The sequence below is a fragment of the Anguilla anguilla genome, chromosome 16, assembly GCF_013347855.1.
Source record: "Anguilla anguilla isolate fAngAng1 chromosome 16, fAngAng1.pri, whole genome shotgun sequence".
In the NCBI taxonomy this organism is placed as follows: domain Eukaryota; kingdom Metazoa; phylum Chordata; class Actinopteri; order Anguilliformes; family Anguillidae; genus Anguilla; species Anguilla anguilla.
In genome coordinates, this window is record NC_049216.1 from 32,209,356 (window position 1) to 32,226,214 (window position 16,859).

At 39.2% G+C, this 16,859-nt stretch overlaps 4 protein-coding genes across 9 annotated transcripts in view; 1 reads left to right on the forward strand and 3 right to left on the reverse strand.

Moving 5' to 3' along the window:
- Window positions 1-144, forward strand: part of mphosph6 (M-phase phosphoprotein 6) — a 2,348-nt gene extending 2,204 nt beyond the window's left edge. Inside the window, exon 5 of the mRNA XM_035395203.1 lies at window positions 1-144. This exon is cut by the window's left edge and continues 752 nt beyond it. The gene's annotated coding sequence lies outside the window, so the exon portion shown is untranslated.
- Window positions 145-611: 467 nt separating this feature from the next.
- LOC118214903 (arylamine N-acetyltransferase, pineal gland isozyme NAT-10-like) lies at window positions 612-16,803 on the reverse strand. Of its 5 annotated transcripts, none has more exons than XR_004762712.1 (3): window positions 15,835-15,888; window positions 13,682-14,650; window positions 612-1,099 (listed from the first exon to the last, which is right to left on the reverse strand). XR_004762712.1 is itself a non-coding variant. In XM_035395196.1 (3 exons), exons 2-3 carry the CDS (start codon window positions 15,818-15,820, stop codon window positions 13,769-13,771), a joined length of 891 nt encoding a protein of 296 aa, XP_035251087.1. In that variant the 5' UTR covers window positions 15,821-15,888; window positions 16,414-16,803; the 3' UTR covers window positions 13,366-13,768. The 5 variants fall into 5 exon arrangements, 4 of the variants coding, with proteins under 4 accessions (XP_035251087.1, XP_035251086.1, XP_035251088.1 ...); XM_035395196.1 differs by lacking the exon at window positions 612-1,099 and adding an exon at window positions 16,414-16,803 and having other exon boundaries at window positions 13,366-14,650; window positions 15,812-15,888; XM_035395195.1 differs by lacking the exon at window positions 612-1,099 and adding an exon at window positions 16,414-16,803 and having other exon boundaries at window positions 13,366-14,650; window positions 15,807-15,888.
- Window positions 765-4,065, reverse strand: LOC118214904 (arylamine N-acetyltransferase, pineal gland isozyme NAT-10-like). 2 transcript variants are annotated; one of them, XM_035395201.1, is made up of 2 exons: window positions 3,967-4,065; window positions 765-2,068 (listed from the first exon to the last, which is right to left on the reverse strand). In XM_035395201.1, the coding sequence occupies exon 2, from the start codon at window positions 2,057-2,059 to the stop codon at window positions 1,187-1,189; it is 873 nt and encodes a 290-aa protein (XP_035251092.1). In that variant the 5' UTR covers window positions 2,060-2,068; window positions 3,967-4,065; the 3' UTR covers window positions 765-1,186. The 2 variants fall into 2 exon arrangements, with proteins under 2 accessions (XP_035251092.1, XP_035251091.1); XM_035395200.1 differs by lacking the exon at window positions 3,967-4,065 and adding an exon at window positions 3,342-3,957.
- On the reverse strand, window positions 6,319-7,512 carry LOC118214905 (arylamine N-acetyltransferase, pineal gland isozyme NAT-10-like). Its single transcript, XM_035395202.1, has 2 exons — window positions 7,489-7,512; window positions 6,319-7,208 (listed from the first exon to the last, which is right to left on the reverse strand). The coding sequence occupies exons 1-2, from the start codon at window positions 7,495-7,497 to the stop codon at window positions 6,336-6,338; spliced, it is 882 nt and encodes a 293-aa protein (XP_035251093.1). The 5' UTR covers window positions 7,498-7,512; the 3' UTR covers window positions 6,319-6,335.
- Window positions 16,804-16,859: the final 56 nt, after the last annotated feature.

Consider the following 16,859-nt stretch of genomic DNA (forward strand, 5'->3'; position numbering starts at 1 on the left):
TACTTGTGTTTGAGTTAGCCTTCCAAAACTACTTTTATACGGTATGCTGTGATAAAATGCTTTGCTGCTTTCTCTTCCAGACAAGAAAATAATAATAAATAATAATAAACTCTGAACTACTTGTATACCACAGTGAGAAGTCCACTTCAGCCTCACTTGATTTGTGTGCTATTGTGTGCTATTGTCGTCATAGAGATTGTACTGATCAGTGAATTTTTCAGTCTGCTGTCTGACTTTAACCATGCTAAAGAATCATAATAATAATGCATCACTCAGTGTGGAATGGTAGCATATATAGCATTTTCTGATTTCAGTCAGGGAAATGAAATGGCGTTTATCTGTTTAATAGGGTGGTAGAGATTCTACAATTGTTTAGATGAAATTATCCATGTATGTAGACCAGTGAGATACAACTGAATCAATTTTCATCTCAACTCTGAGGTGCAAACTCTGTTCCTGGAGGGCCACAGTATCGCCTGCTTTTCGGTGTGTTAACTTTCAGCACAAGTGATTAATTTTAGCCATTGATTGACTGAAGGGAGCACACACCTTGTACTCTAGGCCTTAATTGGCTAGTTTTAACTGAAAGGAAACCACAACCACGCATTTTGGAACAAATACTTTATAGACAGTGTGACACTCGATATGTGTGTCTCTTGTGTCTCAGAACGACAGATTATGAAGTTAATATCTCACGGACCTAAAATGTAAATTATATTAAGTATGTTCGTGTACACTTGTTGCACCAAACATATCCACGAAGATTTGTACATTTGAAACAAAACTGACCATTTATTGTTTGATTAAGGCACATATGCATTACATTTGTAAATAAGTAAAGGCTTAGTAAATCACAATATATATGATGATACTGATCCATCTTAAAATGAACTATATGAAGTATAGTGAATGAATTAATGCCAGGAGATTATAACCTATGAATACATTAGAAATTATAAACCCATTCTAAACCACTCCATGCCCACCCTCACCCCTTCATGTCCTTTCCTTGGTACAATGTAGCTTGTGCCCCTGTCCACAAATCACAATGGAGGCTATCTTAGTACATCTCATACAATGCTCTGTGTATGAAGTGTTCGTGTGGATGGTTAGACTTGCATTAAAATAAGAGTCATTATGTAAGAGTATGGGCAAATATTGCTGCAACCTGATGTGGTTATTTGGGCTAAAGGGTGTAGCTGGTTTTCAGAATTTTGGGAGTATGTTTACTTTTTAATGTCAGGGAAAATTCTTCCTTTAATACTTTTTCTATTTCATCATCAGCTATATCCTTCATATCAAGCAGATCAACCCCATCCTGGTAGTTGTAGGTGACCTCACTATATGTCCAGCCAATGAGTGCCTTAAATCCAGTGGGTGTCTGCAGGGAGCAGATAGTTTTGTTTGTGAATAGAGACTCTGGTGAGGTCTGAAGGAATTGAGCGGTTTCCTGGAAGTGGTCAATGCTCCGTGGTGTTAGAGTGAAGGAGTATAATTGCCTAGTTAAGCTTTTGTTTACAAGACTTGAATTGGCAAAGCTCTCATTTGGAATGAAGGGCTTTCTTCCTGTTTTCTCCAAGACCCACACACCATTATTCTCCACAAGGCGGAAGACACCAGCGAGCTGTGGTTGATCTTTTCCTGAGACAAGTTCAAGAGGGTGGCGTATTTGACGAGACACCCCAAAGCTCACGTCTGCTATGTATGAATTTCCATCGATTACGACCTTGCTGATGATATGAGACTCCAATGAGCTAAATTCATTTTTTAATCTGTTGAACACTCTTGACCCCAGTGTTGTGTAGGTGTAGCCCATCTCTTTCAGTACCCAGGCAAAGAGCTGGTTGTTTTCGAAACACCAACCCCCTCGATTATTCTTCACAATCTTGGTGTAGACGGACTCCAGGTCCATGGTAATCCGCTCTCCACAGTGAATGCTGAGGTTTTCAAATGGGATTGAGAGGACATGTTGCCTGTGGACATTTTTTAGGGTTTCCAGATCTGCTTTGTCAGAAGGACCATTGAAACCAATCCTCTCAAAGTAGTCCTCCAGATTCATGTTGCCCTGCTAAAAAATAATTCTTTTACAGTTTGACATTATAAAATCTACACATAAGAACTGTGAAATCAGGATGTGCAATATTTCACAGGATTGGGAATAATTTAATAAAGTTTTGTAAAAAGTTTAAAAATACATAAACAAATAGGTTGTGTGGCTAAATGGTTTATTTCAAATCAATTTAAGATTAGATTGAATGAGATCGTTTATATTACATTGTATTCCAAGGTTTTCAAATACTTCTAATACTAATTATTTTGGTAATATCAAATGATTACATCAAGATGTTTTACAGTGCCCTCTAAAAGTATTTTAACATTAGAGTGAAATTTTGCAATATACTTAAGGTATTTAGATTTGAGATCAAAAGATGAATATGAGACAAATCAGCACCAACAATCAACGGTATTTCATGCGTATATGTTTTACCATTGTACAGAAACAGCTGTTTTTGCGTTGACTACACCATTCTCAGCTGTGCAAAATTAAGTTCATGTATTACTGACAGGTTTTAACTGTTGCTCACGTGTTTCGTTTTTGCCCGGATTGTTCACACAGAAAAGAGCAGTGAGTGTGTAGTCTTGGTTTTAGCCTTTGTTTTAATCTGTGGAGACTGCATTTGGAGTCAGAGGCATACACCATGAATACCACAGAACTAACCAGAGGGTAGTAACGAGTTACAAGTACGCCGCTGCATTTACCTAAGTAGACTTTTGAGGGATTTGTACTTTTCTCAGTATTTTCTATAGACAATACTTTAACTTTTACTCAAGCAGATTTTGAAGGAAAAACTTTTTTTCCCCCCCTCCAATACATTTTTCAGTTCTGTCCTGTTACACTGTCTCTCTCTCGTCCGTACAGTGTTTCAGCTGTGGAGGATGCACTATCTGGAGTGCGCTGATTTGCATAGCAAAACAGGGAACACTGCTGTTAACCATTCTAAAACATTAGAAGATTGCATAAGTTCTTTTGTTCGGGTAATCTTGATAAGGCTCTGCTATTAGTGTATTTATGCCTTTTGTTTCGTACCACTAAAATATATTTGTCCAATACTTGCTCTCGTGCAGTTTAAAAAAAAAAAGTTTTAAAACACTACCAAGCTCTGGTGTTGTTTCTCAGTGGAACATACAGTATATACCGTATTTAATTTCAGTTAAAGGATTCCAAATAAACATGCATCCATTGAGCAAGCTGTGGAAAATAACCATTTTGTTCGGTACATCAAAAAGCGATGCGTTGTTTATTGGTGTGGACAAAATATCGCACGGAAGGGATACTTAACCATACACTGGACATTTAATTGCTTGTACCATTGTGCGGTAATTCCTTCGGTTCAGATGCGAACCAGGGTTTGACCATTCCAATTATTCCACAGGTTTTACCTGCGAATGCCCGCTGTACAATAATTAGACTTTTGTCTACATTGTCGCCTCATAGTTTTGGGCTAGTTTTCGACGGCTTGGGTTAGCCTTGTCTTGAGAAGTCTGCCAACACTGTAGGTCAGTGCTGCAAATTGAAACAAAATTACTTCAGGCCTAACGTTAATTTCGCTGAATACATTTTAACATACACTTTCGTTTTGACTTCCGAGGTGTTTACATAAACTAGTTGATGTCAAATTAATCTGTATTTTGAAATGTGCCATACACACCGTACTGATGCAACTAACATGGAGAAAAAAGTAAAACCAAGAACCTCGAAAATGAAGCAGCGGCGTAAAATAGCCTACTATCCGAACCGATAGGAATGACGGAAAAAAGCTACCGCGAAAATAAAACCCGGGTTGAAAAAAAAAAGAAAAGAATCATTTATATAGCAAAAATAAGAAATTCCATTCTACCGTTTTGCTTTTGCAGAACACTGTAAGACAAGCATTCTGACAGTTTTGTACAGTTATGCAAACTTACCAGTGGGACACTCACAAGTTCCAAAAATGTGTTGTTAAAGATATGAGATACGATACGTTCAAGCGAATATGAGACTATGACCTTGAGGGTGGAGCTGGTGTCTAGTTTTAACTGTTACTGTCAACCTTGGGTCACAGCATGAGAGAACTGCAAGACCTAAATGAAGAAAATATATTACCTGCCACCAAAATTAACTACCTTTACACACACAAGCACGTTTCACGCATTAATTCAGAAGGAAAGGATCGTTTCAACTGGAGATAGCCTACTGCATATTTGAATATATTTGTTAAACCCAGGATGTGGTTCAAGTTTATTTGGGGTTTCTGTTAAATCATAGCTATTTTGGGCTAATTAAACAGTAGACTAAAGCATGTAGGCTATGGCAAATTGTCGTCCAGAGATTTAAACCAGTTTGAGCACGACGATATTATATCTTATTTGAATTGAAACTGCTGTCCCCAGTCTTTGTTAGATTTGGAGGCCTATAGATTTATAGGCCTCCGGATTATTTTCCTTTCACAACTAGGCTACTTCAGAAATAATTGAGTTCTGCTTGATATCACAGTCACGCATCAGCTGAGAGACACCTGTTTCTAGACTAACCTACTCTGCACTCAGAGGAATTGCAGTAATGTAAGTAAGATAATGGCACCTGTATTGCTTGAATTTCAAACTGTCATGGTATTTACAGTAGGCTACCATAAAAGTATGAAGTTTCTCAACCAGCCAGACAATATGAAATACCAACGCAGAGCTCTCTCCGAACGAGCAGAGGTCCCGAATTCGAGTAGGCTACACCGTTCCATACTCTAATTTTAAATTAGGGATACAGTGCAGAGCCATAGCTATGCTAGTCAAATTCGTCGTTAAATATTACGTTATCACAAAATATCCGTTGGTAAAACATAAGAAGTCCCACTGCCATTGTAACGAATTCTGATCCAGGTTATAACGATTATATTTGAATAGTAAATGCAAGCCTTACAATTTTCATTTCATTCACTTGTGTTTGAGTTTGCCTTCCAAAACTACTTTTATATGGTATGCTGTGATAAAATATTTTGCTGCTTTCGCTTCCAGACAAGGAAATAATAAACTCTGAACTACTTGTATACCACAGTGAAAAGTCCACTTCAGCCTCACTTGATTTGTGTGCTATTGTGTGCTATTGTCGTCATAGAGATTGTACTGATCAGTGACTTTTTCAGTCTGCTGTCTGATTTTAACCATGCTAAAGAATCATAATAATAATGCATCACTCAATGTTGAATGGTAGCATATATAGAGCATTTTCTGATTTCAGTCAGGGAAATGAAACGGTGTTTATCTGTTTAATAGGGTGGTAGAGATTCTACAATTGTTTAGATGAAGTTATCCATGTATGTAGACCAGTGAGATACAACTGAATCAATTTTCATCTCAACTCTGAGGTGCAAACTCTGTTCCTGGAGGGCCACAGTATCGCCTGCTTTTCGGTGTGTTAACTTTCAGCACAAGTGATTAATTTTAGCCATTGATTGACTGAAGGGAGCACACACCTTGTTCTCTAGGCCTTAATTGGCTAGTTTTAACGGAAAGGAAACCACAACCACGCATTTTGGAACAAATACTTTATAGACAGTGTGACACTCGATATGTGTGTCTCTTGTGTCTCAGAACGACAGATTATGAAGTTAATATCTCACGGACCTCAAATGTAAATTATATTAAGTATGTTGGTGTACACTTGTTGCACCAAACATATCCACAAAGATTTGTACATTTGAAAAAAAATTGACCATTTATTGTTTGATTAAGGCACATATGCATTACATTTGTAAATAAGTAAAGGCTTAGTAAATCATATGATGATACTGATCCATCTTAAAATTAACTATATGAAGTGTAGTGAAGGAATTCATGCTAGCAGATTATGATTTATGAATACGTTAGTAATTATAAACCCATGCTAAACCACTCCATGCCCACCGTCACCCCTTCATGTCCTATCCTTGTTACAATGTAGCTTGTGCCCCTCCTGCCCACTGGACCCTCCCCCACCCTTCACTTCTTCCCCCTACCCGCCCCATCCCACCAAACCACTGTGGTAACACACCCAAATTGATGAAAGATATAGGAATTAATAGAAAGTGTATAATTAGAAGGCTTCAATAGATTGGGGATCACAATGAAGCTGGGCTGCTGAGTGGGTCATGCTGTTAAGGCAGTTTGGATGGCTGCATTTCATTTTGCACTAGTAACTACGCTGGTCCAGGTGTCCATGTCCACAAATTACAACAGAGGAAGGCTATGTCAGATTTCCAGTGATCGTACATCTCCTACAATGCGCTGTGTATAAAGTGTTCGTGCGGACGGTTAGTCTTGCATTAACAGCCTTTCGTGTTTTTGGGAGTATGTTTACTTTTTAATGTCAGGGAAAATTCTTCCTTTAATACTTTTTCTATTTCATCATCGGCTATATCCTCCATATCAAGCAGATCAACCCCATCCTGGTAGTTGTAGGTGACCTCACTATATGTCCAGCCAATGAGTGCCTTAAATCCAGTAGGTGTCTGCAGGGAGCAGATAGTTCTGTTTGTGAATGGAGACTCTGGTGAGGTCTGAAGGAATTGAGCAGTTTCCTGGAAGTGGTCAATGCTCCGTGGTGTTAGAGTGAAGGAGTATATTTGCCTAGTTAAGCTTTTGTTTACAAGACTTGAATTGGCAAAGCTCTCATTTGGAATTAAGGGCTTTCTTCCTGTTTTCTCCAAGACCCACACACCACTATTCTCCACAAGGCGGAAGACACCAGGAAGCTGTGGTTGATCTTTTCCTGAGACAAGTTCAAGAGGGTGGCGTATTTGACAAGACACCCCAAAGCTCACGTCTGCTATGTATGAATTTCCATCGATTAGGACCTTGTTGATGAGATGAGAATCCAATGGGTTAAATTCATTTTTTAAACTGTTGAACACTCTTGACCCCAGTGCCGTGTAGGTGTAGCCCATCTCTTTCAATACCCAGGCAAAGAGCTGGTTGTTTTCACAGCACCAACCCCCTCGATTATTCTTCACAATCTTGGTGTAGACGGACTCCAGGTCCATGGTAATCCGCTCTCCACAGTGAATGCTGAGGTTTTCAAATGGGATTGAGAGGACATGTTGCCTGTGGACATTTTTTAGGGTTTCCAGATCTGCTTTGTCAGAAGGACCATTGAAACCAATCCTCTCAAAGTAGTCCTCCAGATTCATGTTGCCCTGCTAAAAAATAATTCTGTTACAGTTTGACATTATAAAATCTACACATAAGAACTGTGAAATCAGGATGTGCAACATTTCACAGGATTGGGAATAATTTATCAGAATACATAAACAAATAAGTTGTGTGGCTAAATGGTTTATTTCAAATTAATTTAAGATTAGATTGAATGAGATCGATTATATTGCATTGTATTGCAAGGTTTTCAAATACTTCTGTGCAAAGTATCAGCTGTGCAAAATTAAGTTCATGTATTACTGACAGGTGTTAACTGTTGCTCACGTGTTTCATTTCTGCACGGATTGTTCACACAGAAAAGAGCAGCAAGTGTGTAGTCTTGGTTTTAGCCTTTGTCTTAATCTGTAAAGGATGCATTTTAAGTCAGACGCATACACCATAAATACCACAAAACTAACCAGAGGGTAGTAACGAGTAACAAGTGAGCCGCTGCACGTAGACTTTTGAGGGATTCGTACTTTTCTCAGTATTTTCGATAGACAATGCTTTAACTTTTACTCAAGTAAATTTTGAAGGAAAGCAAGTTGTGGAAAAATAACCATTTTGTTCGGTACATCAAAAAGCGATGCGTTGTTTATTGGTATGGACAAAATATCGCACGAAAGGGATACTTAACCATACACTGGACATTTAATTGCTTGTACCATTGTGCGGTAATTCCTTCGGTTCAGATGCGAACCAGGGTTTGACCATTCCAATTATTCCACAGGCTTTACCTGCGAAACGGCAAAATGTAAAACCCGCTGTACAATAATTTGACTTTTGTCTACATTGTCGCCTCATAGTTTTGGGCTAGTTTTCGACGGCTTGAGTTAGTCTTGTCTTGAGAAGTCTGCCAACCAGAGACTGTAAAAAACATGGACAAAGCAACTGTGACGTCACCCATTGACTCTCCGTGGATCTCTCTTTTGAAGCTCGATGGCGGGCGCGGCCATGTTTTCGATTTGGAGCCAAAACCATAGAGTTATGCGGTCTTGTGATTTTTACAATGTGATTGACAGTCCGGTGCGGAAAAGCCTATTTTTTACAGTCTCTGGGAAAACCCCATCAACCTGAACGAACGATTGCTGAACGAACTTGAGGCTAGCTGACTGTCTGCCGTTATGTTTTGAAATAGATTATCAAATGTTTACGGAGTTTAATTTCCATCCGTGGCTGTACTGTGTCATGTAATCACGTTATATGTATGACATTAATAATACAATTATGTTCAGTTATCTTCAATTTATGTTTCTCAGCAAAACGAATATGCTTAGCTAGCATATCAGCTTGCCAGTGAGCTAGGTAGGCTATCCGTGGTTAGCTCACGCATTAGCAATATGAACCACAGGGGAAGAACATCGACTACACTGATGGTCAGTCAATCAGGGATGTGTAGGCTACTGGTGATTTGACTAGGCTCATTTTCGTATAACTGTCTGGTAGACCTGCTGTTAACCGAGCAAGTTATCGTCGTAGGTTTTCGCCACAGTCAGTTAATGAGCCAGTAACTGCTACTAGCTACTCCATCGTCGTTTGTGGTGTTCACTTGCTGGGTGACGCTAGCTTACCGATCGTTCGCAATTCACTTTTTACCGAATAAAAATTAACACTGTCAGCGGTGATTAACAACTCTACCAAGTATATTAATAACTGATCTGCAGGCGTGTAAATATGACAACGCACTTTGTACAGCAAGTTTTCCACCTGGGGCATGAAGACAAAAATAATGTAGCCTACATTCAATTTCTAATTATTGCTAGACTTTTATTTTTATTATCAAAACCAATGGAGAAAAGCCAATATACGCTAGGAGCCCCCAGGACCGATTCTGAGAACCACTGTCTTAAATGCTCTTGTCGGTCTCTTAAATGCTAAAAACATGTTCCTTTCTAAATGCCAGTCTTACAAAGACGGTTAATTTCGTTAAATTATGTGTATGTGATTCCATCGTGTGTTGTATGCTATTCAGCAAATAAACCTTAAGACTCTTAATTCGCTTCGTGAAACTGAAAATTTTGCAGTGTTTATCCCACAATCTGGATTATAGTAGCTTTGTCACATGCGTGAAGCATGGCCCAGGTGGACATTTACGGAATGTACACGACTGACAAGCCGTCAAACACGTTTGACAGATTGAACATTTGCAGTTTAGGGTTAGCTAGCTCGTCAAATGGCTTGGTAGCCGAAGTTGCGAACTGTTTTAGCATAGGCTACTGGACTACCAAATATAGCGAGCTGATTACGCTTTCTGTCAACTAATTATTTGGTAAGTAGGCCAAAGGAAATAGTAAAAATGACTCGGCTACCGAAAAACCTAAGAGGAGAATTATTTTATGGTCGTCTAGTGCAGTTGTAAATAGCACACGCCATAATGAAATCACTACGAAATGGGATGCCTGTATTTTCTGACTTCGCACAGGTAGACCGTGGTCGGAGCAAGCGGCCAAAACCAGACTTCGTTTTTGAAGCTCATTTCCTGGTGTTGTAGTTCCTGGTTGCTCACTAGCGCCACTACGGATGGCTCCAGTATACGTGTTTTCATATCCGGTTTCCATGTAAGTCTACGGTACAAATGCGATCAAAATACAAAGTCAATAATTTTTTCTCAAAAGAACAAATAGTCATAATAGGTGTATTTTATTGGTCTTATGACTGTCCATGGGTCGATTTCATGATTTATTGCGTCATTTGGGCACAGTGCCAATATTTGTTCTGGACCAATGAAGTACAGCTTGCGTCACTTCCGGATTACTGCAGATGACTCAGCTACAGTAGGGGCTACAGTCTATGGTCACTGGGGTGGGCGGTGGCGCTTCTTGGCCTTGCCATTGCGGCTCCGGCTACGGTCCGCCTGTGCTAAGTCTGAAAATGCAGGCATCCCATTTCGTGGTGATTTCATTATGGCGTGTGCTATTTACAGCTGCTCTAGACGACCATAAAATAATCCTCCCCTTAAGTTTTTCGGTATCCGAGTCATTTTACTATTTCCTTTAGCCTACTTAACCAAATAATTACTTGGCAGAAAGCGTAATCAGCTTGCTATATTTGGTAGTCCAGTAGTAGCCTGTGCTAAAACAGTTCGCAACTTCGGCTACCAAGCCATTTGACTAGCTAGCTAACCTTAACCGGCAAACATTCAATCTGTCAAACGTGTTTGGCGGCTTGTCAGTCGTGTACATTCCGTAAATGTCTACCTGGGCCATGCTTCACGCATGTGACAAAGCTACTATAATCCCGATTTTGGGATAAACACTTTTTCAGTTTCACGAAGCGAATTAAGAGTTTCAAGCTTCATTTGCTGAATATACAACACACGATGAAATCACACACACAGAATTTAACGAAATTAACCATCTTGGCATTTAGAAAGGAACATGTTTTTAGCATTTAAGAGACCGACAAGCTAGGCATTTAAGACAGTGGTTCTCAGAATCGGTTCTGGGGGCTCCTTGCGTATATTGGCTTTTCTCCATTGGTTTTGATGATTTACAAGAAAAAAATAATAGCCTAATAATAATTAGAAATTCAACGTAGGCTACATTATTTTTCTTCATGCACCAGGTGGAAAACTTGCCGTACAAAGTGCGTTGTCATATTTACACGCCTGCAGATCAGTTATTAAAATACTTGGTAGATTTGTTAATCACCGCTGAGTGTTAATTTTTGTTCGGTAGAAAGTGATTTGCGAACGATCGGTCAGCTAGCGTCACCCAGCAAGTGAACACCACAAACGGCGATGGAGTAGCTAGTAGTAGCAGGCTCATTATCTGACTGGCGAAAACCTACGACGATAACTTGCTCGGTTAACAGATCTACCAGACAGTTATACGAAAATTTGCCTAGTCAAATCACCAGTAGCCTACACATCTCCGATTGATTGACCATCAGTGTAGTCAATGTTCTTCCCCTGTGGTTCATATTGCTAACGCGTGAGCTAACCACGGACAGCCTACCTAGCTCACTGGCAAGCTGATATGCTAGCTAAGCATATTCGTTTTGCTGAGAAACATAAATTGAAGATAACTGAACATAGCCTAATTGTATTTTTAATGTCATACATAACGTGATTACATGACACAGTACAGCCACGGATGGAAATTAAACTCCGTAAACATCTGATAATATATTTTAAAACATAACGGCAGACAGTCAGCTTGCCTCGTTCAGGTTGAGGGGCTTTTCCGCACCGGACTGTCAATCAAATTGTAAAAATCACAAGACCGCTTAACTCTATGGTTTTGGCTCCAAATCGAGAAAATGGCCGCGCCCGCCATTGAGCTTCAAAACGTGTTTTAGAGACCCACGGAGAGTCAATGGGTGACGTCACAGCAGCGGTGTCCATATTTTTTACAGTCTCTGCTGCCAACACTGTAGGTCAGTGCTGCAAGTCGAAAATAAATTACTTCAGGCCTAACGTTAATTTCGGTGAATAAATGTTAACATTCACTTTCGTTTTCACTTCCAAGATGTTTACATAAACTAATTGATGTCAAATCAATCTGTATTTTGAAATAAGCCATACACACCGTGCTGACGCTACTGACATGGAGAAAAAAGTAAAACCAAGAACCTCGAAAATGAAGCGGCGGCGTAAAATAGCCTACTATTCGAACCGATAGGAATGAAGGAAAAAGGCTACCGCGAAAATAAAACCAGGGTTGGAAAAAAAAAAGAAAATAATCAGTTTTGTAATACAGTTGTGCAAACTTACCAGTGGGACCGTCACAAGTTCCAAAAATGTGTTGTAACCAAGCGGCCAAAACCAGACTTCGTTTTTGAAGCCTTTTGAAGGTCTTGTTGTTCCTGGTTGCTCACTAGCGCCACTATGGTTGGCTCCAGTATAGGTGTTTTCATATCCGGTTTCCATGTAAGTCTACGGTACAAATGCGGTCAAAATACAAAGTCAATCATTTTTTCTCAAGAGTACAAATAGTCACAATATGTGTGTTTTATTCGTCTTATGACTGTCCATGGGTCGATTTCATGATTTATTGTGTCATTTGGGCACTGTTATAATATTTGTAGTGGACCAATGAGGTACAGTTTGCGTCACTTCCTGATTACTGCAGAGGACTAACCTACAGTAGGGGCTACAGTCTATGGTCACTGGGGTGGGAGGTGGCGCCCTCAAACACGTTTGAAAAATTGAACATTTGCCGGTTAGGGTTAGCTAGCTAGTCAAATGACTTGGTAGCCGAAGTTGCGAACTGTTTTAGCATAGGCTACTGGACTACCAAATATAGCAAGCTGATTATGCTTTCTGCCAACTAATTATTTGGTTAAGTAGGCTAAAGGAAATAGCAAAAATGACTCGGCTACAGAAAAACTTCAGAGGAGGATTATTTTATGGTCGTCTAGTGCAGCTGTAAATAGCACACGCCATAATTAAATCACTACGAAATGGGATGCCTGCATTTTCTGACTTCGCCCAGGTGGATCTTAGTCGGAGCCGCAATGTCAAGGCCAAGAGGCGCCACCTCCCACCCAGTGACAATAGACTGTAGCCCCTACTGTAGCTTAGTCCTCTGCAGTAATGAAAATATGAGCTTGAGTCTAGTCTCAACTGTTACTGTCAACATTGTGTCACAGCATGAGAGAACTGCAAGGCCTGAATGAAGAAAAAATATTACCTGCCACTAAAATTAACTACCTTTACACACATAGTCCAAAGAATCATAATAATAATGCAACACTCAATGTGGAATGGTAGCATATATAGCATTTTCTGATTTCAGTCAGGGAAATGAAATGGCGTTTATCTGTTTAATAGGGTGGTAGAGATTCTACAATTGTTTAGATGAAATTATCCATGTATGTAGACCAGTGAGATACAACTGAATCAATTTTCATCTCAACTCTGAGGTGTCAAACTCACTAGTTTTAACTGAAAGGAAACCACAAGTACCTGCAGGCACTGCGGCCCTCCAGGAATGGAGTTTGACACTATTTCAACTGGTCTGTTCAGGGTGGAAATGGTTTCATTGAGATATGCATTTTGGAACAAATACTTTATAGACACTGTAACACTCGATGTGTGTGTCTCTTGTGTCTCAGAACGACAGATTATGAAGTTAATATCTCACGGACCTAAAATGTTAATTATATTAAGTATGTTTGTGTACACTTGTTTCACCAAACATATCCACAAAGATTTGTATATTTGAAACAAAACTGACCATTTATTGTTTGATTAAGGCACATATGCATTACATTTGTAAATAAGTAAAGGCTTAGTAAATCACAATATATATGTTGATACTGATCCATCTTAAAATGAACTATATGAAGTATAGTGAATTAATTAATGCCAGGAGATTATGACCTATGAATATATTAGAAATTATAAACCCATTCTAAACCACTCCATGCCCACCCTCACCCCTTCATGTCCTTTCCTTGGTACAATGTAGCTTGTGCCCCTGTCCACAAATGACAACGGAGGCTTTCTTAGTACATCTCATACAATGCGCTGTGTATGTGGACGGTTAGTCTTGCATTAAAATAAGAGTCATAATGTAAGAGTATGAGCAAATTTCGCTGCAACCTGATGTGGTGATTTGGGCTAAAGTGTGTAGCAGCCTTTCATGTTTTTGGGAGTATGTTTACTCTTTAATGTCAGGGAAAATTCTTCCTTTAATACTTTTTCTATTTCATCATCAGCTATATCCTTCATATCAAGCAGATCAACCCCATCCTGGTAGTTGTAGGTGACCTCACTATATGTCCAGCCAACGAGTGCCTTAAATCCAGTGGGTGTCTGCAAGGAGCAGATTGTTTTGTTTGTGAATAGAGACTCTGGTGAGGTCTGAAGGAATTGAGTGGTTTCCTGGAAGTGGTCAGTGCCCCGTGGTGTTAGAGTGAAGGAGTATATTTGCCTAGTTAAGCTTTTGTTTATAAGACTTGAATTGGCAAATCTCTCATTAGGGATAAAGGGCTTTCTTCCCGTTTTCTCCAAGACCCACACACCACTATTCTCCACAAGGCGGAAGACACCAGCGAGCTGTGGTTGATCTTTTCCTGAGACAAGTTCAAGAGGGTGGCGTATTTGAAAAGACACCCCAAAGCTCACGTCTGCTATGTATGAATTTCCATCGATTAGGACCTTGTTGATGAGATGAGAATCCAATGGGCTAAATTCATTTTTTAAACCGTTGAACACTCTTGAACCCAGTGTCGTGTAGGTGTAGCCCATCTCTTTCAGTACCCAGGCAAAGAGCTGGTTGTTTTCACAGCACCAACCCCCTCGATTATTCTTCACAATCTTGGTGTAGACGGACTCCAGGTCCATGGTAATCCGCTCTCCACAGTGAATGCTGAGGTTTTCAAATGGGATTGAGAGGACATGTTGCCTGTGGACATTTTTTAGGGTTTCCAGATCTGCTTTGTCAGAAGGACCATTGAAACCAATCCTCTCAAAGTAGTCCTCCAGATTCATGTTGCCCTGCTAAAAAATAATTCTGTTACAGTTTGACATTATAAAATCTACACATAAGAACTGTGAAATTAGGATGTGCAACATTTCACAGGATTGGGAATAATTTAATAAAGTTTTGTAAAAAGTTTAAAAATACATAAACAAATAGGTTGTGTGGCTAAATGGTTTATTTCAAATCAATTTAAGATTAGATTGAATGAGATCGTTTATATTACATTGTATTGCAAGGTTTTCAAATACTTCTAATACTAATTATTTTGGTAATATCATATGATTACATCAAGATGTTTTACAGTGCCCTCTAAAAGTATTTTAACATTGGGAAAATTTTGCAATATGCTTAAGGTATTTAGATTTGAGATCAAAAGATGAATATGAGACAAATCAGCACCAACAATCAGCTTTTATTTCACGGTATTTCATGCGTATATGTTTTACAGAAACAGCTGTTTTTGCGTTGACTACACCATTCTTAGCTGTGCAAAATTAAGTTAATGTATTACTGACAGGTGTTAACTGTTGCTCACGTGTTTCATTTTTGCACGTATTGTTCACACAGAAAAGAGCAGCGAGTGCGTAGTCCTAGTTTTAGCCTTTGTCTTAATCCGTAAAGAATGCATTTTGAGTCAGAGGCATACACCATAAATACCACTGAACTAACCACCCCCCCCCCCCCCCCCCCCCCCCCCCCCCCCCCAATACATTTTTTTTCAGTTCTGTTCTGTTACGTTGTCTCTCTCTGGTCCACACAGTGTGCTGTGGAGGATGCACTATCTGGAGTGCGCTGGTAGCAAAACAGGAACACTGCTGTTAACCATTCCGAATACATTTGAAAATTGCATAACTTCTTTTGTTGGGTAATCTTGATAAGGCTCTGATATGAGTATATTTATGCCTTTTGGTTTTGGACCACTAAAATATATTTGTTCAATACTTGCTCTCGTGCAATAAAAAGAAAAAAATGTTTTAAAACACTACCAAGCTCTGGTGTTGTTTCTCAATGGAACATACAGTATATACCGTATTTAATTTCAGTTAAAGGATTCCAAATAAACATGCATCCATTGAGCAAGTTGTGGAAAAATAACCATTTTGTTCGGTACATCAAAAAGCGATGCATTGTTTATTGGTATGGACAAAATATCGCACGAAAAGGATACTTAACCATACACTGGACATTTAATTGCTTGTACCATTGTGCGGTCATTTCTTCGGTTCAGATGCGAATTACCATTATTCCACTTTACCTGCGAAACGGCAAAATGTTAAACCCGCTGTACAATAATTTGACTTTTGTCTACATTTTCGGCTCATAGTTGTGGGCTACTTTTCGACGGTTTACAATGTAGGTCAGTGCTGCAAGTTGAAACAAAATTACTTCAGGCCTAACAGGCCTTCAGGTTAATTTCGGTGAATAAATTTGATCATTCACTTTCGCTTTCTCTTCCGAGGTGTTTACATAAACTAGTTGATGTCAAATTAATCTGTATTTTGAAATGTGCCATACACACCGTGCTGATGCTACTGACATGGAGAAAAAAGTAAAACCAAGAACCTCGAAAAGGAAGCAGCGGCGTAAAATAGCCTACTATCCGAACCGATAGGAATGACGGAAAAGGGCTACCGCGAAAATAAAACTCGGGTTGGAAAAAAAAGAAAAGAATCATTCATATAGCAAAAATAAGAAATTCCATTCTACCGTTAATATGCTTTTGGAGAACACTGTAAGGCACGCATTATGACAGTTTTGTAATACAGTTATGCAAACTTACCAGTGGGACAGTCACAAGTTCGAAAAATGTGTTGTAACAGATGAGGGTACAGTACGTTCAAGCGAATATGATAATATGAGCTCGAAGGTGGAGCTGGTGTCTAGTTTCAACTGTTACTGTCAACCTTGGGTCACAGCATGAGAGAACTGCAAGGCTTAAATGAAGAAAAAATATTACCTGCCACCAAAATTAACTACCTTTACACACATAGTCCAAGAACGTTTCACGCATTAATTCAGAAGAAAAGGATTGTGTTTGTGTAATGAATATATGAACTGCTCAGATCATTTCAACTGGAGATAGCCTACTGCATATTTGAATAGATTTGTTAAACCCAGGATGTGGTTCAAGTTCATTTGGGGTTTTTGTTAAATCATTGCTATTTTAGGCTAATTAAACAGTAGACTAAAGCTTGTAGGCTATGGCAAATTGTCGTCCTTTGTTAG